Raw genomic sequence first — 23,174 nt, forward strand, 5'->3', positions numbered from 1 at the left:
GGGGGGGGGGGAGAGTGCAGGACTGGGACAGGCCCCTGCAGGTGGGATTTGAGCCGAGGCCTGCACGGAAGCCTGGATAAGAAAACCAAGGAGGAATGATAGTAACAGCAACGGCCAGCATCCTTCTAGCACTTTCAGTTACTAAGTGCTTTACAGTATTTACAACCTAGGTCGTTAATTAGACTCAGAGTTAAAAGAGATCTCAAGCGACCACCTAGGACATCCCCCTCCCTCGCACCCTCCCCAAATGAGGAGCCATTTACCCCTATTTTCGAAGCGAGCTCCAAAATGTCACGCTTCCTCAAGTTCCCGGAGGGGCCAAAGACGCCCATCCACCCTGGGTGGGCGGAGGGGGAAGGGTCACCACATGCCCTCCCTGTCCCTTGGGAAGCTCCAGTAGCGCCGAAAGCTGGGGGGCGGGGGTGGGGGTCATCCAGATTGTCCGGATAACGGAGGGGAGGGAAGGGACTGAGGGAGAGCGAGGCAGCCCGAGACTTTGTGACGCGGACCTGAGAGCGGCCGTTAGAACCGTTACTTACCATTCCCAACAGTGCCCAGGCGGGGCTGGCGGAGGAGCGAATGGAACAGCATTTGGGGCGGCGGGAAACGTGCAGCGAACAAAACAGATCCACAGGCACTCCAAACTGTACAGCCCGCGCGCCCTCTCCACCGTCCCCAGCCCATTTATGCCGGCTAACTCCCGCCACCGCCGGGTCGGGCCAACAAACTCCGCGCCAAACTGACGTAACGCCATCTGATTGGCTCCCGCTGTTTATCGCTAAGACTCAAGCCACGCCTACCTCGAGATCCCCGCCTCTTTTTTACCCGCTCCCCCTCCCCCCACTGAGGAAGCCCCAGGGCGATTGGCTATTGGCTGCGCTTGCGCCTGCGCCGGGGGAAGACGAAAAGCTGAACGGCGGAGCACCTAGGCCGCATGCGCGGTATTAGCGGGAGGAGAGCCGGAGTTGGGGGGGGGGGTGTGGAAGAAAACACGCGAGAACAAATTGGGGGGAGATGGTTGCGCTGCTGCGGAGTTTCCAATTCTGAATAGGCTGGTTTGGTCCCTGTTAGAGCGCTATGGCGTCGAATTCTACCAAGTCTTTCTTGGCAGACGCCGGCTATGGCGAACAGGAACTGGATGCGAACTCAGCCCTCATGGAACTGGATAAAGGTATCACGGGAGCTAACCGTTCGCGTCAAAATGGGGGGGGGGGGTGTAGGGAAATGGACGGGGAGAAATGGCGCCACCAGCTGGTCGAGGCCTCGAGACCGCCCTAGTGGCGCATGCGCGGTAACCTTCGAAGTGGGGCAGTCCTTTCCCTCGGAAGCGGCATAGTTTAGTCCACGCTTTCTGTGGGTCGTGGGAGGAATGCCCTCTGGGAGATGAACTTTTGAGTGCCCGCATCCTCGAGCTTGAGGACTGGGAGGGGGAAGGCGAAAGTGCGCGGGGCCGGAGGAAACTCGTGAAGTAATGGGCATTTGGAGCCCTGGATTCACGCGCCAGACACTCACCTGCTGTGAAACCTTTAATTCCCCCCAAAGTCCAACTGGCTTATAAAAATCTTATGATTATTTCTGAGTGGGTGCCTTTTGAACCAAGGGTCCCACCAAAGTACTTAACCTAGCATTTTATTGTTCTGTCGTGTCCGACTCTTAGTGACCTCATTTGGGGTTTTCTTGGCAGAGCTGCTGGAGTGGTTTGCCATTTCTTTCTCCAGTGGATTATGACAAGCAGGTTAAGTGATTGGCCCCAGGGTCACAGCTAGTGGGTGTCTCAGTTTGCATTTGAACTCGGGTCTTCCTGACTCTAGGCCCAGTGCGGTATCCATTGCGCCCCCTCCCGGCGATTCATGGACCTTCTGGACTTGGATTTGTATTGAATACCGAGGAGGGTCTTTTATTGTTGCCTTTAACTCACTGGGACAGCAGAGTAGAGCAGATGGTTTTTATTTCCAGAAGTCCGAAGTGTCTCAGCTGTTTCTGTTGCCCAACTCAAGAAGATTCAGTGGTCAAATTTTTTAGAATACAAGTCGTTCCCTGTTTGACAAGTTTGTCAAAGGATATGAGCAAGCAGTTTTAAGATGAAGAAATCAAAACTAACTATAGTCATGTGAAAAAATGCTTTAAGTCACTATTGATTATAAAAATAAAAATTAAAACAACTCTAATTGGCTAATATGACTAAATAGGAAAAAGATAAATGTAGAGCACATGGGAAAATTGGAATACTAATGCACTGTTGGTGGAGTTGTGAGCTGTTCTACAGAGCATTTGGGGCTGTGCCCAAAGGGCTATAAGAGTGCGGATCCTTTGATTGAACACTGCTAGGCCTGTATCTCAAAAAGCTCCTGTGGCTCCCTTTTGCCTCAAGGATAAAGTAAAAAAAATTCTTTCTTTTTGGCACTTAAAGCCCTCCACAGTCTGACTACAACCTTTCTCTCCAGGTCAAGTCACGTTAAATGCCAGGCACTGTGCCAGACTGAGGAAAAAATAAGACCAGTTCTCTGGGCTCAAGGACTTTATGGGGAAAGATAACTGTGTGTGTATAAGCAAGGGACCTGCGGGATAAATTGGAAATAATATCTGAAGGAAAGCACTGAGATTAAGGATCACAAGGGAATGCTTCTTGCAGAAGGTGAGAAAGGCAGAGTTGAAGAGGGAAAGAGTTCCATGTATAGGAGAGAGCCATGGAATAGGGAGTCTGGTGATGGACTGTCTCCTGTGAGGAATACTGGATTGCAGAGTTAGGAGGGAGGGATTAAGGTGTAAGAGAAGAAAGGCAGTGGAGGTGCATTAGTCAACAGTAAGTAAACATTTATTAAGGACCTGCTATGTTACAGGCACTGTGCTAAGCATTGGGAATATAAATAACAAAAAAAGACAATCCTTGTCCTCTAAGAGCTTACAATGTAATGGGGGAAGACAAAACATAAGAGGGAACTGAAAAGGAAGTCCATAATTTTATGGATTGTTTTCTCCCAGTTTCAGCCCTATACTATTGTTCCCTGAAATGGATTTTAATTCTTTATTAGATAATCTGCACACTAATATGTTCAAAGAATGTTAGAGCTAGTAGGGACCTTTATACCAGAGATGAAGGAAATGAAGCTTTTTTTTTTGTATAGTAGCCAACCTTTTTTTAAACTAGTATATTTTAAAGGTAATATGATTTTGAGTAAATCATTAATTTAACCTAGGTATTGTACCAGCTCTTTTGAAAAATTGAAAAGATCATAAAATGCTTCCCTATTTTAAAGGTTATTCAATGATCTGGGCCATTTATTCCAATAAAATAAGACTTCATATACTATTACAAATCATTGAAATTTTATAATTTTCTATTTACTTTATAACAACTTAAAATTGGTTTATATTTCATTAAAATCTGCTATAGCATTTAGGAGGTAGTGTGGCCTGATGAGTGGATAGATGACTGGCTTGCAGTTAAAAAGACCTGGGTTTGAATTCTGCCTCAGATCCTTTTTAGCCAAGTGTGATCTTAAATTAGTTATTTAGCCTCTCCCAGCCTCAGTTTCCTTATTTGTAAAATCTCTCCCACACTATTGTAAGGCTCAAATGAGGTAATGTGTGTAAAGCGCTGCATAAATGTTGGCTGTTATTGTTAAAAGATATCAAGCTTTGAGAAACTCCGTTTACATCCCTTAACATGCCTGAGTTCAGCATCTGTCAGCCAGTGGGCATTCATTATGTGCCAGGCACTTTGCTGGCATCAGGAATATGAAGGACAAAAATGAAGCCATTACAGTCCTCAAGGAACCTACATTCAGTTGAAAATATATAAATATATTTATTTATTATTTATTATAATATTATTATTATATTATATATTTATCACATAAATATATAAAAACATAGTTAAGTTGGAGGTAATTAACTGAACTGAAGAGGTCCTAATTGGAGGGTGGGGAGGGGAACAAGGAAAGATTGTGGTAGGAGTAGTGCTTGAGTTCAACGTTTAAGGAAACTAGGAATTCTGAGAGGCATAGTTAAGAAAGGAAGGTATTCTGTGTATGGGGAAAATCTGTAACAAATGGCTGCAGGAACTTGTCTCCCCCATGCTCTTAGGAATTTTCCTCCCCTGTACCTTCCCCTTTTCACTTGATGCCCTACCAACAACTCTTATTAGGATTTCACCTATCACTGTTCTTGGTTTCTCACCAGTACTGGGTCAAGGTCAGTTGTAAAGGAGAGATAAAAACAGGGAACCTTGAGGTGCAGATGGGGCTTCTTGTATCTCCACCTCTTTAGCCCTTGTTTCCTTTGCCTTTTGCCCTCCTTCCTAGTCCGTTCATTGTCATTCTAGCTTGATTTGGTAGTTAGAAGAAGGTATGGGCAGATCCCCAACTGGCTGCTAGCATAACACTCCTTATGCTACCTTCCCTCCTACCCCCTCCCTAGCCAGTTTTGACCCTATGGAGCATCATTGGGTTAGTGAAGGAAGAGCCCTGTTTACTTTTGTTTCCAAGTTCTAGTACTGCCCATCTTAGGGGTAGGGAACCTTCGGCCTTGAGGGCACATCAAGCCTTCTAGATCCTTAAGTGCAGCCTTTTGACTGAATCCAAATTTTACTGAACAAAGGAGATCTTTACCTTTCTCAGAATCTCTGGTCTCAGTTTTCACCACTCATCCCACCCATCCATTTTAGGATCATAGACTTGAAGCTGGAAGCACCCTTAGAGATCATATTACAACCCTCTTGTTTACAGATATGAAAACTTATTTCCAGAAAGGTTGTGTTTTTTCAAGGTCATACAAGTATTATGTATCCAAGTGGATCACCCCCACCCCTGTATATGACCTTTTTTCACATCACTTCTTTTAAGTTTTGTCTGGGAATGAAGGGGCAGGGGGAGAAATACCTGACCTAACCACCATTTATTATGATGCTTTGGGAGAAAATTTCAGATTTATTATTGGGGAAAGAAGTTATTGTGGACTTCATAAATGTTGGGAACCTTGCTAACATTTATAATGCTATTTTTATGGGGAATGAGGTCTTAAGTATATGAATTACTAACAGTGTAGGCAGGCTGTAAATTGGGTAATAATTCCTGTGTTCCCTAAGTTTATTTTGTAGTTCTGGCTATTATTTAAAAAGAAACAACTGATAAGATTTCTAAATAGTTCCGTTATTACAGAGCAAGTCATTTCCCCTCAACCAGTCTTAATTTCCTCATCTATAAAATGGGAACAGTTATCTTTCTAGAGTATTCCACAACTCATGGGATCCTTATGAGGAAAGCACTTTACAAATCTTAAAGGATCATATAAATGTGATGTTTGGTACACGAGTAAACAGCACATGTAATGGTCCTGATCAAGGTTTATAGATTACATAATGATTGATCAGAGTAACAGGAGTCTATTCTTTATCCAGTGATATTGAGTAGCTTTAAAAGAGGAAGCAATTGAATAAGGCATTGATGAAAATACAGTAGGAAACCATTCTTAAAAACTTAATTTATTGTTTCCATCTTATTTTACTGTCTTCATCTGTTGATGAATGGATGTTTCCAAATAGTTCTCATACACAGATTTTTCAAGAAAATTTAAGAATTTTTTTCTATTTAAATATTCATGGTGATTTAAAACCACTGCTTTACAGAACAAGTTATTAATATATTGCTATAGCTATTAATATCTTAATGTACATTTAATAATGCACAAACCATTTGGGGCCCCAAATTGGAAAATATTTTTGGCATTGCAAAGTATATACCTTCCCTGTTGTTGCTTTTAATAGGGTTGAGATCTGGAAAACTTGGAGAGCAGTGTGAAGCAGTTGTCCGTTTTCCTAGACTCTTTCAAAAGTATCCATTCCCTATTCTCATCAACTCTGCATTCCTAAAGCTGGCTGATGTATTCAGAGTTGGGTAAGTCTAATATATGCACTTTCTTAAAGTGTCAGTGTTCTAAAATTATTTGTTTTGGTTTGAGACTGCGGCCTCTTTTTCTCTGTCTTTCTTCTCTTGCTTTAGTCTCTATTATCTGATTGACTTTTTGTTTTTCTTCTTTTTTAAATTAATTTGTTTGTTTCCTTTTAGTTTACAGGATTCAATTCCACAATTCCTTGAGTTTCACATTTTGTCCCCCTCCTTCCACTCCTCCCCATGGCAGCATATAGTCAAGTATAGGATCTGTAAATACTTTGACCTTATACATTAGTCAGGTTATAAAGATGGACTGTATCAGATGGAATGAAAAATGGTAAAGAGAACATAAAACCAAACAAGAAAAGGAAAAAGATCAGGTATTTTGCTTCCACCTGGATATAAACTCAGTTCTTTCTAGTTCTTTCTCTGGATACACATATTTCTCTCTATCTTGAGTCTTTTGGGATTGACTTATATCACTGCATTGCTGAGAAGAGTCCAATCTATCAAAGCTGGTCATCACACATACATTGTGTCTGTAATTGTGTACAAATTTCTCCTGGTTCTGCTCTTCTCATTCAGCATCAGTTCGTATAAGCCTCTCCAGGTAAATATGAAGACCGTCTGCTCCTCGTTTCTTATAGCACAATAGTATTGCATAACATGCATATACCACAACTTGTTCAGCCATTCCCCAATTGATGGGCACCCCCTTAATTTCCAATTCTTTGCCACCACAAAAAGAGCTGCTATAAACATTTTTGTACATATGGGTCTTCCTCCCACTTCTGTGATCTCTTTGGGATATAACCCTAGGAGTGGTATTGCTGGGTCAAAGGATATGAAAGTATTTATAGCCCTTTGGGCATTCTTGAGATATACATACATATATATACCATATATATCAGTTACATTTTGGGAAGGACACTAACTGGCACAACTCTTCTTCCTCCATGGCTTAGAAAGGTATTGAAAGTGAATTTGCGGGGTGGCCAGGTAGCACAGCGAGTAAGAGCACCGGTCCCAGTGTCGGAATGACATGGGGATCAAATCCGGGCTCAGATACTTAGCACCACACCCAGAAATAACTGGCCGTGTAACCTTGAGCAAGTTACTTAACCTCAATTGCTTTAAAAAAAAAAAAAAAGAAAGTGAATTTGGAGGGAGAACTCCATCTTGTTCTATATCAGCCATTTTTGCTGTATTCATGACCCCTGATGAACTACAACACCAGCTGCAGTGATTGGTGTCCTTCAGTGTTTTCTCTCCTCCTCTTATCAGTACAAAACGACTTAGTAGCCAAAAGTGGGGGATTCCATGGTCCTTGTAATGTCCTTTCTTGTCTGGTCTGATGGAGACTTCTCTTTGATTTAGTGAAACTAGCTATATTAAGAAAATAAACTCCTTTATCTATTTACTGCAACAAATGATACATATTTTCCTTTAATACATATTCTATTTTTCTTTGTATGGCCACCCATGTTTTGATGAATAGCCGTCTTGCTGTTTTGTTTGTTTCATGTATCTATAAATATTGCTTGCTGAATTGTGAATGATAGGTTCCCCATCAATTGCTGGTGGAGGATGACGCACTCAGTGTAATAAAGCCTTTTTCCTGATTTGGTGTAGCTTATTGGCTTTAGCTAGTCAAATTCATAAGAAAATTCATGCTACAAAGAAAATAAGTGTGTCACTATTAGTACTTCCTACTCACTTTCCTTTAATGATGAGTCAAAACAATGGATTAAAAATGGAGAATGAGAGATTGTGTTGATCCTTATTATTACTATTTTAAGCAAACAAAATTTTAAATATTTTTTTCTCTTTTTAGAAACAACTTCCTTAGGCTTTGTGTGCTTAAAGTTACTCAACAAAGTGAAAAGCATTTGGAGAAGATTCTGAATGTGGATGAGTTTGTGAAGAGGATTTTCTCAGTGATTCATAGTAATGACCCTGTGGCAAGAGCTATTACTCTCCGGTATGGTAGTTTAACTTTGTGTCTAACATCATTCACAAGATTAAATTCTGTGTGTCTGTTTAAAACAAGGAAACTAGAATATAATTTCTTTGTTGGTTTTAGGGATTTGTGTTTGAGATTAAAACTCAAATAATGAGGAAAACAAACTAATAATGTACAGCTTCTAATACGTTAGGCTTTGTATCCTGTGGTATAATTTTTATCTAAATAGTAGCATAAATTGTGTGTGTGTGTGTGTGTGTGTGTGTGCGTGCGCATGCACATACACACATATTTAATATAGGTGTTCTGGTAAGATGAATCTATTATTGGTTCATTACTGAATAACAAGAAGTAATATCTAAACTGTTTTCTGAAGGCCCAGTCTTTTCATTTAAAGCTGCATGGTTCCCTAAACTTGTAATTACTATTTCAGGTTGCTATGTAGATCTGACCTTTGATCCATTAAAAAAGACACTTGGTATCTGTGCTCCAATATTGACTTGTAATGCACTTCCTTTGATGATAAAGTTAGAGACAGATTGCTTTAAAAGGTAAAACTTAGTTGATAGGTCTTTAGCTTGTAAATGATCTAAAACCACTGTTGAAATGAAGCAAAATTGTAAACACACGTGAAATAAAATCATAGCTGCTTAAGAATTAGATGGGACATTAGAGAGAAACATTCCTTTCTTTGCAGAGCAGAAACCTATTCTACAATATGGCAATGATCATCCAGCTTCTGCTCACATCTTTTTTAGTGAAGGGGTGCTTCCTATCCTTATGAGGTAGGCTGCTCTGTTTTTGAAGGCTCTGAGAGATAAAAAGTTCTAGTGTATGTTCACTCTATGTCTATCTTCCTGTGACTTTGACCCTAATTCCTCTTCTACCTGACAGGCCCTTCACATATCTTAATATCTAATGGGTTCCCCCATCTCCTCTCTTTAGATCACTCAGCCCCAGTTCATCTCAGTCATTCCTGTATAACAGTTTCTAGACCCTTCACCTTTCTAGTAGCCTTCCTCTGTACACTTGTCCAGTGGATCTGTTTCTGGACCCAGTTTTCTGCAAAATTTTCAAATTTTAGGTCATTTTGAAGATATAAAGAATATTTTTATATAATGGTGGGGGTAGAGAGGTTTACTTTTTAAAATAGCAGATCATATTTTTTCAAATGATTCTGAGAAACTTTACGTCATGGTCTTTGTTCCCTGCAGGCCTTTCCTACTTCCACATTTTTACCTAATTAATTTTTTTTCATTGATTTATTCAACAATGCACTGTTTAGGTGATAGGAGAGATTTACAGTTCCAAAGAGGAAAAGCAGAAAATGGCTGAAGAGACACGATGCATGGAGGACTCAACTATCTAACTCAGAAATCTAAAAAAAATATACAAAGGATAATAGCAAAGGTGGACAGTCACAGAGGACATGTGCAAAAGCATAGTGCTTTCTTGTCAGAATATTGTTAGGAGAACTAAAGGTTAGAACAAGTCTTTAAGACAAACTATAGACAACCAGGAAGGTTCTTTAGCTATATTGGGAAAAAGAAGAGAATTATCATATACATCCCACTCCCTCTTTTTTCCCCTTTTATACTCTCTGCTGATTTCATCAGCTCTCATAGATTTAACATCTACTTATCATCTACTTATCCAGTTCTTATCTTCTTCCTGAGCTATATTCTTGAATCTTTAAGTACCTGCTGGACATATCTCTATATCCTGTAGACTTCTCAAGCTCAGCATGTCCAAACTGAACTCTTCTTCTTTCCCCTAAACCCATTTCTCTTCCTAAGTTTTCTCTTTCAGTCAAGGGTACCACCACTATGTGCTTTTAAGAAGCACTTAATATTTATTATAAAGAGCTTTTTCATTCACTCATTCTTCAGTCACCTGACTTCAAAAACTAAAAATCATCATCGACTTTTTATTTTATCACTATTCCCTTTCTTCATATCCAGTCAGTTGCTAATCTTTATAGATTCAACATGTTGTACATCTTTTTTCCATTCTTATCACAGCCACCTTGATTCATGCCTTCATCACCTTTCACTTGGATTTTTTCAGTAGCCTTCTAATTGGTCTTCCTGTATCCCAGACTCTCCCCTTTCCAACCAATCCTTTATAAAGATGCCAGATTGATTAGCCTACAGCACCCATCCTGTCACTTGTCTGCTAAACAAGTTAAATCAACAAGCAATGTCAAGTGTTTATTATATGCCAGGCGCTATACTAAGTGCTGGGAATACATGTACAAGCAGAAAGAAAAACAATCCTTTCCTTCAAGAAGCTTACAAGGAAAAGTAGTCCAAGACTGGAGTGAGTTTCCAGAGTGAAGTGTCCACTGTGGCTTAGTAGACAACATTTGACGAAGTGGAGAGTCCAGAGTACAGTCTAGAGAGTAATGAATTCTTGGTTGGTGTGAGTCTTTTCCTTAAAGTGCAGGTTCTAGGAGGAACCAGCAAATCAAAGGGAGAGACTGCAGGGTTGGAGAATACTTTCAGTGTAAGAAGTAGTCCAGAAATGAAAAGAGCTTCATTTGATCTTCCAGGATGAAGAGACGAAGTCCTGTACAAAGTAAAGAATGCATCATGGAAAGGAATGAAATTGTGTCAATAAAGAAGCTTCATTGTCTCCCTATTATAGACATTCTTAGGGGTCTGTGATGGGGGAATATATTACATCTTTATTTTCAGTATTTTAAAAATGTATTTAATACAATTGACTCCTGAGATCTTTCAAAAGTTTTCTTTTTCCTACTGTATATCAGATAAAGTAACACTTCAAGGCATGTTGTAGAAATATTTTAATTTCCCAGCATCATTTTCATAACATTCAAAATTTATATTTTTTTCTAGCTTTGGTCTATAAAAATACTCATCTATTTTTTTTTTTAAGCAATAGGGTTAAGTAACTTGCTCAAGGTTACACAGCCAGTTATTTCTGGGTGTGGTGCTAAGTATCTGAGCCCGGATTCGATCCCAGGTCATCCCGATTCTGGGGCTGGTGCTCTTACTAGCTGTGCTACCTGGCTGCCCCAATACTCATCTATTCTAATTTTTATTAATAAAGCTTAGGGGATGGCTAGGTGGCACAGTGAATAGAGTACTGGCCCTGGAGTCAGGAAGACCTGAGTTCAAATCTGACCTCAGATACTTAACACTTACTAGCGGTGTGACCTTGGCCAAGTCACTTAACCCCAATTGCCCTGCCTTCCCCCCCAAAAAAAAACAAAAAAAATTTTTTTTTAATAAATAAAGGTTACCTTGCCTTTTTTTTTTTTTTTACTCTGAATTTTCCTTGACTCCTTCTTGGGATTGCTGTAGGATGTTGGGAAGTTTGGCGTCCATCATTCCTGAGAGGAAGAATGCCCATCATAGTATTCGTCAGAGCCTCGATTCACATGATAATGTGGAAGTTGAAGCTGCTGTGTTTGCTGCTGCTAATTTCTCTGCACAGTCCAAGTAAGTGCATACTTTTAATGTCTAGATTCCCAAGTATATTTCATTGAGCGATCATTCAGTGTTTGTCAAGTGCCTTGTAAATGCCCATTGTGTTGCCTTGCTCTTCGGAATACAAAAGAACTATGAAACATGGTCTCTCGCTGATGGAGTATTTGGTCCAGTTGAGGAGAGTAGATGTATAATAATACATGATGAAATAGAAGAAAAATTCAGTACCAAACTCTGTGTTGTGAAAGTATGCAGTAGACATACAAAGAGAGGAAGAAAGACTCCATGAAGGAATCATAGTTGTTTCACTGAAGAGATAACCTCTCTTCAGTGCACATCAACCCTTTATTCCTTCCATTTTACTTTATTTTAAAATAAATTTTATTGATGCTTTGTATTTTGTACATAATTTCTATAAATATCACTTCCCCCATCAAAAAAAATACTGAGCTTTCTCTTTGATCAAATAGCAATTATTTCTTACTTTTAAAAAGAAATATTAACGCCAGTGTTGACTGCTTTCAAAAACAGTACCTTTCTGAAGATTTGTTAAAGCAACTTGCTAAAACATGAAGTGGGGTAAATCAAATTTTCATTTATTTTTATTAAGTAGATTTTCAACACTTTTCACCTTTATTATCTGTTCTTATTGAGCTGTTAGAGTTTCAGGACTACTTGACTGGCCAACATTTATAAGTCTTTTGTTTGAAGTAAGGAAGAGTGAAATTGTGTGAGGAAAAAAATTGTTATTACCACTAAAAACTAAGACTGTATTAAAATAAATCCAGCACTTAATTATGTGGTTTATAAAAATAATGTTAAGAAGCTAATCGTTTAGATTTATACTTTTTTAAAAATTTTACTGAGGAAGCCTCAAATTCTGACAGAATTAATTACTTAGAAAGTGCTTTAAAGTTTGCAAAGTGCTTTACATGTATTATTTCATTTGTTCTTCATAATAACCTTGTGGGGGAACTGCTGTTATCCCATTTAGAGATTGTGAAACCAAGGCTGACCGAGTCTTATTGAACATCTGAGGTGATACTAAGCCCTTTCCCTTAAACCTCTTCAGATTTATTATAGTCTAACTTGTGTTGTAGTCATTTGTTACATGTCTTATTATCCCTGTTAGACTGTAAGCTTCTTGGAGACAGGGACTTTTTTTTAATCTCCATTACCTGTAACTCTGGCTTTCACAGTGCAGATACTTGATGAATGTTGAAGTAAATTGACCTAGTGAGAGTGGAAGTTCTAAGGGAGGAAGGAAATAAGGTCATTTCATTAAAAAAACTATAACTAAGAGATAGTGTGGCATAGTAACACTGAATTTGGAATTAAAGAACCTTTGTTTGAATCCTCTCCCAGCTGCTTGTTGTTTAGATGACCAAGGGCAAATCATATAGTCTCTCCAAGCTTTCGTTTTCTCATCTATTAAATGAAAGGGTTTGACTAGATGATTTGTTAGCTCCCTTCCAATTCTGTGATGCTAGGCCACATTTTATGGGATTGAAAACTCTTACATATACTGTCCTATAAAATTTATTAAAGTTAGCTTTGGGGGGTTTCTGTCTTAGAGATCAGCAGTTGTTTTGGGTGATCTGTGAAGTCATTTCTTTTCAGTCCTTTGAAAACTTCAGTGAATTTAACTGAAGGTGTCTTTAAACATCTATTTCCTCTTTCCACAGAGATTTTGCTGCAGGAATCTGTAACAAAATCAGTGAAATGATTCAAGGTGCGTAAGCTTAATTTAGTAGTAACATAGTGAGTTCTTTTTTATATTTACTTTATGTACTATTGAGTTAATTAGGATATTAATTGGAGTATTAATTATTAAATAACATTTAAAAATAGGATTTTTTATTATATAAAAGTTATCACAAAGGAAGAATTTATTTATAAGAAGTTTCCATCTTTTACAGAAATAAAAAGGAAAAAAAATAAAGGAAAATGTTGTCAGACAAACACTTCTCGTCATTACCTAAGGGCTTGGGCTCATTTTGCAAATAAGTAAAACCATTATATAATGTAGATGTATCAAACATTTGCATGTACTTGACTGAAAAAAGATGGAGAGGAAAAAATGATTCAAATAGTGCTGACGGTTCTGTCTACCTGTGAGCAGATACCTCAGAGCAAGTGTGAGATAGCAGATAATAATAGCATTTATATAGCACTTTATGTAGGTTTAATCATTCAAGACGTGAATTTGCTGTGATGCGTATAGATAAGCATGGAAAGATTTGTATGTGCTGATGCTGAGTGGAGTAAGCAGAGCCAAGAAAACATTTCACACAGTGACTGTAACAATGTAAATGGAAACAACACTGAAAAAAATAAAAATAAATGAAGCAAAATTATAAATATCAAGTAGGACTTGAATGAAGAGAAAGGAGAAGACACTCCCAATCTATCCCTTTGCTGGGAAGGGGAGGAATGGAGCAGAGGGGATGGAGGGATCCACAAGTGTCTCCCATTGAACATGTTTTTGGAATTTTTCAGTGTATCAGTCAGCTGTACTGACTTTTCCTCTCAAAAAATACTATTTTTCATATGGCACAGCTCTTGGGGACAAGGAAGGAGAGGGATATATGAGATGCTAAGGTGAGATAAGAAACAGAAAATGTCAATAAAAGCTTTTTTTTTTTAAGAAAGAAGAAAGGTAAATAGGACCATAGGTTACATTGACTAGACTTAGAAGGGGATATAGAACAAAAGTCTTTTCTTTCTATGTTTGTTGTTTATTAATTTTTTTCCCTTTTTAAAGCCTTATAGTCTGGGGTGACATTTTTTACACCCTTATTTCCTATGTTTGTTTGACTGTTCAGTGGTGTGTAAATTACTTGGAACAAGCAATAATTTTGGTTTGGAAGCTGTGATATTTCTTTTTGCATCTAGGTTTAGCCACACCGGTAGACTTGAAACTGAAATTGATCCCCATATTGCAACATATGCATCATGATGCAACCCTGGCTTCCAGTGCTCGCCAGCTCCTACAACAGCTGGTCACATCCTATCCCTCCACCAAGATGGTAATTGTTACACTGCACACTTTTACCTTGCTTGCTGCTTCATCTTTAGTTGATACGCCAAAGCAGGTAATTTTAATTTTCTTTATTAAACAAGTCATTTCTTCAGGCACTTTAAGCTAATAAATTTATTGTTCACACACCTCATAAATAACATAAAAATAGGCATTTCAGTTTTGAGGACTCTTTTTAAAAGCTTCATTCTCCGGTAGATGGTAGTTAAATCTTTATATATTTGCTCTTAGTTCATTGTGGTTGGTGTATCAATATTTGTAAATCCTTAATATTTGAAACATTTTTATTTCTCTAGTGACTATAATAAAGCCTTCCTGAAAGATAGTATATTTCTCCTTTGCATTTTCAGGACCTTTAATCTTAAACAGTTGTTCTATGTCTATTATAGGGAAGTTAAAAGATTTGAATAAAATTGACAATTTTTATTTAGTTTGTAGACCATAATTGGGGGGCTGTACAGATATTAGTAGAGATAGGACTATCCAAACTGCAAGTGTATTTTATAGGCCTTTACCTACATATGGCCAATTAGAATATTGCCTTTGTATTTATCCACTACCAAGGCATTTTCCTATCCTGCTATTTCCTCCAAATAGGTGTCTGGGGCCATGGATCAGGTCGGAGTTAGTGGGCTCTGACCCACTGTTAGTTCTTCCCATCTTTTCTTCCTCCTTGAGTGTACAAATACCTTCCTCTTGCCTTTTTCTTTATTTTTTGAGTATCATAGCTCAGTTATGTTTCTCATATACATGCTCATCTGTTTTAACCAATTTTTTCCTTCTTTTCTGTTTTCAAAGTTTTGCCTGCTATTTTATAGAAATTTCTCTGCCTCCTCAGTTTTCATGTTTTACCTCTTTTTTTGTTCCATTTATGAGCCAGAAAACATTTGTAGTTGTGACTGATATGGGAAAAGTGTTTCCATGAATATTAGTAAATTATTACTATTAATTTTTTGCTGCTTTTCCTTATCAGTCATTAAAACTTCTATAATTTCAGGTAGTACTTAATAACAGATATTACGATTTCAAACTTAGGTTTTTCTGTATTAATTACATATTAAGCTAGTAACTTCCTTTTTTAGTGTCACCTTAAGTCCCTTGCTAAGATTTAGAAAGCACCCCAATCTCATCAGAAACACATTTGAGGGGGGTGGGAGGGACTAGGTGGCACAGTGAATAGAGCACTGGCCCTGGAGTTGGACCTAAGTTTAAATCTGGCCTCAGACACTTAACATTTACTAGCCCTGTGACCTTGAGCAAGTCAACCCCAATTGCCCTGCCTTCTCCCCTGCAAAAAGAAAAAAAAAAGATAAAAACTGATTGTCATTTACTAGAAAGTTTAAGTTGTTTCTCATTATCTTCACTTTCAAAGAAAAATTTAGCCTCCAGATTTCTACTTGGAAGGGGACATTCCATTCCACAGTAATTATGCTATTAATTTCTAGAGCTCTTAAAAATGCTCAGAAATCTGCTTTAAATTCTATGGGTCTCCATTTACTTCCTCATCTTCCTCTAATTAAAGCTACTTTTACTCATTTACTAACATTCAGAAATTTAAAAAAAACTGTTGTGTTCAATTTTATTATACTTTTGATTAATCAGTAGCATAGCAAAATTGTGTTTATGTTTCAGAGCAAAGATATGTTAGGTAGATGTTTTTGCATAACTGTGAAAGTTAACTACCATTTATAGTGAAGCTTCTGTGGGAACTTATGTTTAGATTTCTATATTAAACAAATGAACTTTTAGAACATTAGAACTAAAGGCATGCCTCCTTTTATTGGACTTTGCTTTATTGTGCTTCATAGATGCTGTGTTTTTTACAAATTGAAGGTTTGTGGCAACCTTGCATCAAGCAGATCTGTTGATGCCATTTTTCCAGTAGCACGTGCTCCTATCATGTCTTTGTGTCACATTTTGGTAATTCTTGCAATATTTTAGACTTTTTAATTGTTATTTTATCTGTCATGATGATCTGTGATCAGTGATCTTTGAAGTTACTATTGTAATTGTTTGGGGATGCCAAAAACCCCACCCATGTAAGTTAGTGAATTTAATTGATACATGTTGTGTGTGTTCGGTCTGCTCTACCAATTGGCTGTTCCCTTGTCTCTCTCCTTGGGCCTCCCAATTCCCTGAGACACAATAATATTGACATTACCCAGTTAATAACCCTACAGTGACTTCTAAGTGCTCAAATCAAAGGGAAGAGTGAGCTGATGGCAAACTTCATTGTTGTCTTATTTTAAGAAATTGCTGCAGCCACCTCAACCTTCGGCAACCACCCACAATGAGCAGTTAGCAGCCATCAACAATGAGACAAGACCCTCTACCAGCAAAAAGATTACAGCTTGCCGAAGGCTCAGATGATAGTTAGCATTTCTTAGCAGTAAAGTATTGTTTATTAAGGTATTTACATTGGTTTTTTTAGACATAATACTATTATACACTTAATAGACTACAGTATAGTATAAACATAACTGTTATATGCAATGGGAAACCAAACAATTCATATGACTTGCTTTATTGTGATATTTGCTTTATCATGGTGGTCTAGAATCAAACCCACAATATCTCTAAGATATATCTGTGTTTATAAGTTAATGAAATCTCTGTTGCCTTGAACGTGAAAACGTACAAAATGTTTTGTTAAAAGATGTCTTGGTCATTTATAAATTATTCCATCAGTTCCCAAATCAAATTTTAAATCCTAATTTGTGTTATATTGTTTATGAATGATAACTTTCTTGCTTTATAGATTCAACTCCTATTACAATACTTGAAGAATGATCCCAGGAAAGCAGTAAAGAGACTTGCTATTGAGGACTTGAAGTTACTTGCAAATAAAACACCACATACATGGAGCAAAGAGAACATTCAGGTATGTATACCTTAAGCATCACTATTTTTCTTAGAAAAACTGTATGATGTTTTAAATTTGATTTAAAATGTAGTCAGGGTCACAATTTTGTTCTCTCTTTTTCGAGTAATACAGTCTTAGTGATCAGTGTTCTAAGTGAATAATTACATTTGTGATAGAAATTGATAGTATATTATCTAATTATGTATATAATTAGATAGAATATATAATATTAATAATAATTAATACTATGTATTATAATATATTATATGTAAGTATAATAGAAATTTAGTAGACCTAAATCAGATTCTTTTTGTAAGTATTAAGGTATATCCTCATTTGTGAATTCATGGCAAGGATTCAAGATCTAAAAAGTAATTGGTTTTACAGTACCGCATCTCTAATACTGACCGCCAACACCCCCTCCGTCCTAGTCTCTATCTTATCTTAACCTCTTCATATATTCTTTCTTGCTTGCTTTTTATATTTTAACAGATTGTAGAACTATTTACTCTGTTGAAAACTGTATATTCACCATAAAAAAATGTATGAAATTTAATTAAGCAAATATAATTACTTAGTTGTTTTCCTCAAATCATGAGGGAATTGACTTTATATTTCATGAACAAAATTTTCATCCTTATACTTCTAGGCTGTCCTAAAAAAGCCTAAAGCAGTTTCAAAGGCTTAAAAATGCAGTGAACACACATAAAAGATAAAAACTGATTGGGGGGAGGAGCTAGGTGGCCCAGTGAATAGAGCACTGGCCCTGGAGTTAGGAGGACCTGAGTTCAAATGTGGCCTCAGACACTTAACACAAAAACTAGTGTGACAATTCACTTAACCCCAATTGCCCTCCAAAAAGCAAGAAAAGAAAAGAAAGAAACAAAGAAGGATGTTGGCTGGGATCTTGAAGGAAGCTAAGAGCTGAGATGAGGAAGGAGAGTTTCAGATATGGAAGACAGCCAGTGAAAATGTCATAGTCAGAAAATAAAGTGTCTTTTGTGAGGAACTGCAAAGAGGCCAGTGTTACTGAATCATGGAGTAGATAGGGAGTTGAGGGAGAAAGTAAGAAGACTGGAAAGGCAGAAAAGGAATCAGAAAAATTTCTGTTTGATTTTGGTGATGATAAGGAGCCAGTGGAATTTACTCACCTTAGGGCAGGGGTGGGAGGTTGATCTGATCAGGTTTGTACTTTAGTAAGATCATTTTGACAGCCTAATGGAAGATGGATTGTAGTGGGAGAGACTTAAGGCAAGGAGGCGGCTACTGAAATAGAGTAGTAACAAGATGATAAAGTCCGAACCAGGGTGGTAACAATGTCAGAGAAGCTGGGGGGGGGGGGTGGGGAGGAAGGGAGGAGTGCAAATAACAAGAATGTAGAATTGATAGTTCTTGGCAACAGACTGGTTATGAAGGGTAAAAGAGAGTGAAGAGTCTTGGATGATGTCTAAGATGTGTGCCTAGGAATATGGGAATATGCTACTGCTCTCTACAGTAATAGGAAAGTTAGGAAGAGGGAAGACTTGATGGAAACGATTTTATCTTCTGCATATATCTTATTGCCTCTTGAAGGTAAGAATGCTTGTACATGCCTAGTAGGTGTTTAATAAATACTTGCCGCTGGGGCGGCCTGGTAGCACAGCGAGTAAGAGCACCAGCTCCAGTGTCGGGATGACCTGGGGATCAAATCAGGGCTCAGATACTTAGCACCACACCCAGAAATAACTGGCCGTGTAACTTAACCCCGATTGCTTAAAAAATAAATAAATAAATACTTGCCTCCCTGAATTTATTATGACCTATTGACAAGATAGTATGTTTTGGAATATATCACGTCTTACAAGAGTCATTTCAACTCATTGAGCATTTAAATGTCTCTTATGTGCAGAGCTCTGTATTCATTGTTAGGAAAGATGCAGACAAGACACAGAACTTGCATGGAGTTTAGAATCCATTAGATATGACACATAAACAAAATAATACTAATCCATAAATGCAGGTAGCTAGGGATACAATGGCTGGGAGTCAGAAAGACCTGAGTTCAAATTCAGACTCAAACTTTTGCTAGGTGTGTGACCTTAGGTAAGTCACTTAACTATAACATGGAGATAATGATAACACTTGAATTATAATTCCCAGGGTGATTGCGAACATCAAATAAGATTGTATTTGTATAAAGTGCTTAATATAGTGCCTGGCACATAGTAGACATTATATAAGGGCTAGCTATGATGAGAAAAGAGGTGAAGAGACAGTATTTGGTTCATCACAATTTTTCAAAAAGGTCTTTCTTAAAGGTAACCAAAGCAATTCTGATTTCCCCCCATATTAAATGGCATAATTGGTACTTAATTTTTTTTAGCATCTAGAAAAATTAAACTAAATGGAATATATCAGAATGATAGTGGGGAATGATTTAATCCTTTTCTTTATGTCAATTTTGAATTTCAGATACTCTGTGAATGTGCCCTCCAGACTCCTTATGACAGTTTGAAACTAGGAATGCTCTCTGTCCTGTCCACATTGTCAGGAACTATAGCGATCAAGCATTACTTCAGCCTTGCTCCAGGTAAAAAGGATGAGAAGTCTTCTGCACGTTATTACTTCACAAAATTAGGTTGTATGTTTAATTATCTTGAGCTTATAAAAAAAAGTATTCAAATCCTGAAAGATCCTAAAGTATTTTCATGGCATTCCAACTTTCATTATAGTTACTAAATAGGCCATCAGTTACTGATAATTGACAACTTATTTTTGATGGAAGTGGATCACAGTTCAAGAGCATTGCTCTCTTTTGATTTATTAAAAAAAATTTCTATATGGGTAGAACAGTACTTTTATGAGTGCTTTTTAAAATGATAGTGATTTTATATTTAACCTGACCCTCAAATGGATGAACATTGCACTTTTAGAGGCATAACCAACAAAATTGATTAAGTCCCATTTCTGTCACAGTGCAAAGATACATGTTAAATTGTATCCAAAAAGTAATAGTTTGCTTACCAATAAGGCTCTTATACTGAATTTTTTGTCCAGCAAGATTTGTGGGATATTTCGCTTTGGTTTTGCTTTTATAACCAATTAAGTCATCTGATTAAACAACTCTGTTGCAAAGAGCTGCAATAGACAAGATTTTGACTCATAAGTAAGACAATTTTCTTTTTAAAAATATCCCAGAGAAAGTAAAACTGGATTGTCAAGTGTGAAATAATCAAATACACCTCTGGTTTGATGTTTCTTTCATTTGATTCTATATATCATATGATTTATAGCTAGAAGATTATCCCAATCACCACATTTTATAGATGAAGAAACTGGACCCTAAGAAGTAAAATAACTTTCCCAAGGTCACACAGGGAGTAAATGGCAGAATCAGGAGGTGAGCCTGGGTTCTCTGATTTTAAACTCGGAGCTCATTTTACAATACCATGCAGTTTAAGTACAGTTATCCCTTCCACATCACGGGGCGGGGCTAGGGGGATGGTGCCCCTGAGATCTGGAAAATCTGTGTAAAATTTTTTGGCCCTCGATTTGTACCAAAGAAGAAGTCTGAATTTTTTCTTTTTCTTTTATGAGGTGTTTACAAAACCTTATTGTAAAATTTGGGTTGAATATTTGGTCATAGGTGCTGTGGCATCTGCTGGACTTCATGTGTCATGTATAGTCATATAAATAAAATGCACTTTTATTTAGTAATTGTATTTTATTATCCATTCAAAGGGAAAGGAGTAATGGTATGGCTAACACCCAGAATCATTCACATTTGGCTTTGCTGAATATTTTTTATTTCTATTTGAATATAAATTAGTGTACCCAATGCTCTAGATAAGTCACACCTTAAGTCTAGTAATGAAACTATGTTATGATGGCCATATTCAGCAAGAAAGTCATCAGTCAGCTCTTTTTTACCCCCCAAATACCGGAAATGAAAGGCATCTCTTAATGTAAGCACAAAATACCAAACTAGGCTGATTCACTTAATATGTCCCCTTTGATATGCTGTCTTTCTGACTCACACTTTCATGGGGTGGGTGGAGGGTGGAGAGAATGGTATAGATAAGAGAGCAATCTACTGTCCAGCTGGGCTACTGTGTGTATATAATAGATGATTAAAAAGTATTTCTCAACAATAATGATTTCTACTGTGTATCACTTGGCAGCTTAAAAGTATTTTCCTTCCAGCAACTCTGTGAAGTGAGGTAGGCAGGTAGGTATCACAGTGGATGGATTTGTGGACCGGAAATTAAGAAGGCCCGAGTTCAAATCCCACCTCAGACATTTCCTAGCTATGTCACCCTGGGCAGATTACTAAACCTTGGTCTGCCTCAGTTTTCTCATCTTTAAAATGGAGAGAATAATAACAACACCTGTCTCCCAGAGGCAGTTGTTATATGGTTCAAATGAGATAATAATTATAAAGCACTTAACATGGTGCTTGAGACTTGATAGGTGCTATATAAATGCTAGGGGTAGAAGTACCACCATTTTACAAATGGTAAAATTGAAGCCCAGAGAGATTGTGACTTACTGCTCCTTATACTCCTACTAGGCATCTGAGCTAGAACTCAAAACCCAAGTCTTTGACTCTTAAATCTAGTTCTCTTTCCACTGTACCATACTTCTCTCTAAGTAAGCATGGTTGGTGATTCCACTAGAAATTAATATCATCTTGTCAAGATAATTTTGTTACTTGAAATATAAATGTGTTATTAAATACTACTAAGGTGGTGTTAATACTTAAGTAATAGTAAAGTAATGTTACCGATACACTCTTAAGCATAACAAGGGCGTTATTTCCAAAGACTTATAATTATATATAATAGGGGACAAGGTCCTCTGCAAGAGGGACGAGGGCATACAGTTGTGACTCTCAAAGAAGGGGTCATTTTAAGACATTACACCCATCTCTCCTTTCTGGTCTTCCTTTGGAGTTTGACCCCCCTTGTTACCCTTTGATTGAGAATCTAGACCCAAAACTAAATCTACACAGTACAGTTATTCCACCATCAACCTTCATATGTCAAAAGAAATACTGTAGCTTATGGCCCAGACTTTAAGGGAGGTGTTGTGCATGAAGAGAAAAGTGTTTTGAAGTCCTAGTTCTCACTTGTCTGCTCACCAGGCGTGCAGTCTTGATCAAGTCTTTATGAATTACTCTTCTCTAAGCATAAAGTACATATGCAGATAGTTTTGAGAGCAGAACTAGATATGACTGTTGATCTTTTTTTCCAGTATTAGGCTTGTAGCATTATGTATTTTAATACAGTCAATCCTGAAAATGTGGAATCTTGATTCCTATAATATATTCAGTTCTGTTGCTTGGTATTTACATTAGTTCTTCTTAGATTTGTTTTTAAAGGCAAGCTGAGGATAAACTTAGAATATGAAATCATTTTAAAAATACTTTTACATAGCCATTCTTGCCTTCCTGACAAAGAGAGAAGAAATGATATGATACCAGTAGGAATGGAAAAAAGGATATATAATCCTATTAGGGAGTTACTTGTGAATTACATATTTAGGAGTTACTGACAAATTACATGTTGTACTATTTGACTTTTTTCCTCTATTCATTTAGGAAATACAATTACTTCACCTAGGTCATCTGATTTAGTCAGATTGGCACAAGAATGCTGTTACCATAATAATCGCGGTATAGCAGTTCATGGAGTGCGGGTCCTAACTAATATAACTGCTTCTTGTCAAGAAAAAGGTAATTTTTTTTTTAAAGCAATCGGGGTTAAATAACTTGCTCAAGGTTACACGGCCAGGTGTTTCTGGGTGGATGCTAAGTGTCAGAGCCCGGATTCAATCCCCAGGTCGTCCCGACACTGGAGCTGGTGCTCTTACTCGCTGTGCTACCTGGCTGCCCCAGAAGCTTTTTCTTTTTCTTTTTTTTTTTTTTTTTAAGCAATTGGGGTTAAGTAACTTGCTCAAGGTTACATGGCCAGTTATTTCTGGGTGT

The 23,174-nt window shown here is 37.6% G+C and overlaps 2 protein-coding genes across 3 annotated transcripts in view; one reads left to right on the forward strand and one right to left on the reverse strand.

Moving 5' to 3' along the window:
• The window catches only part of DTL (denticleless E3 ubiquitin protein ligase homolog), a 46,203-nt gene extending 45,457 nt beyond the window's left edge, over window positions 1-746 (reverse strand). For both annotated transcript variants that reach the window (XM_069108759.1, XM_069108758.1), the window contains exon 1: window positions 540-746. In XM_069108759.1, the coding sequence (XP_068964860.1) occupies window positions 540-684 (145 nt within the window). In that variant the 5' untranslated portion in view covers window positions 685-746. The remainder of the gene's footprint in view (window positions 1-539) is intronic.
• Window positions 747-877: 131 nt separating this feature from the next.
• Window positions 878-23,174, forward strand: part of INTS7 (integrator complex subunit 7) — a 69,320-nt gene continuing 47,023 nt past the window's right edge. The window contains exons 1-9 of the mRNA XM_069108760.1: window positions 878-1,171; window positions 5,765-5,894; window positions 7,726-7,872; window positions 11,181-11,318; window positions 12,992-13,038; window positions 14,202-14,401; window positions 17,105-17,227; window positions 19,661-19,778; window positions 22,788-22,922. Coding sequence (XP_068964861.1) covers window positions 1,078-1,171; window positions 5,765-5,894; window positions 7,726-7,872; window positions 11,181-11,318; window positions 12,992-13,038; window positions 14,202-14,401; window positions 17,105-17,227; window positions 19,661-19,778; window positions 22,788-22,922 — 1,132 coding nt within the window. The 5' untranslated portion in view covers window positions 878-1,077. The remainder of the gene's footprint in view (window positions 1,172-5,764; window positions 5,895-7,725; window positions 7,873-11,180; window positions 11,319-12,991; window positions 13,039-14,201; window positions 14,402-17,104; window positions 17,228-19,660; window positions 19,779-22,787; window positions 22,923-23,174) is intronic.

Source organism: Petaurus breviceps, unplaced genomic scaffold (genome assembly GCF_028583685.1).
Source record: "Petaurus breviceps papuanus isolate PSGF00001 unplaced genomic scaffold, PetGlider_PUasm1.0 90434, whole genome shotgun sequence".
NCBI lineage: Eukaryota > Metazoa > Chordata > Mammalia > Diprotodontia > Petauridae > Petaurus > Petaurus breviceps.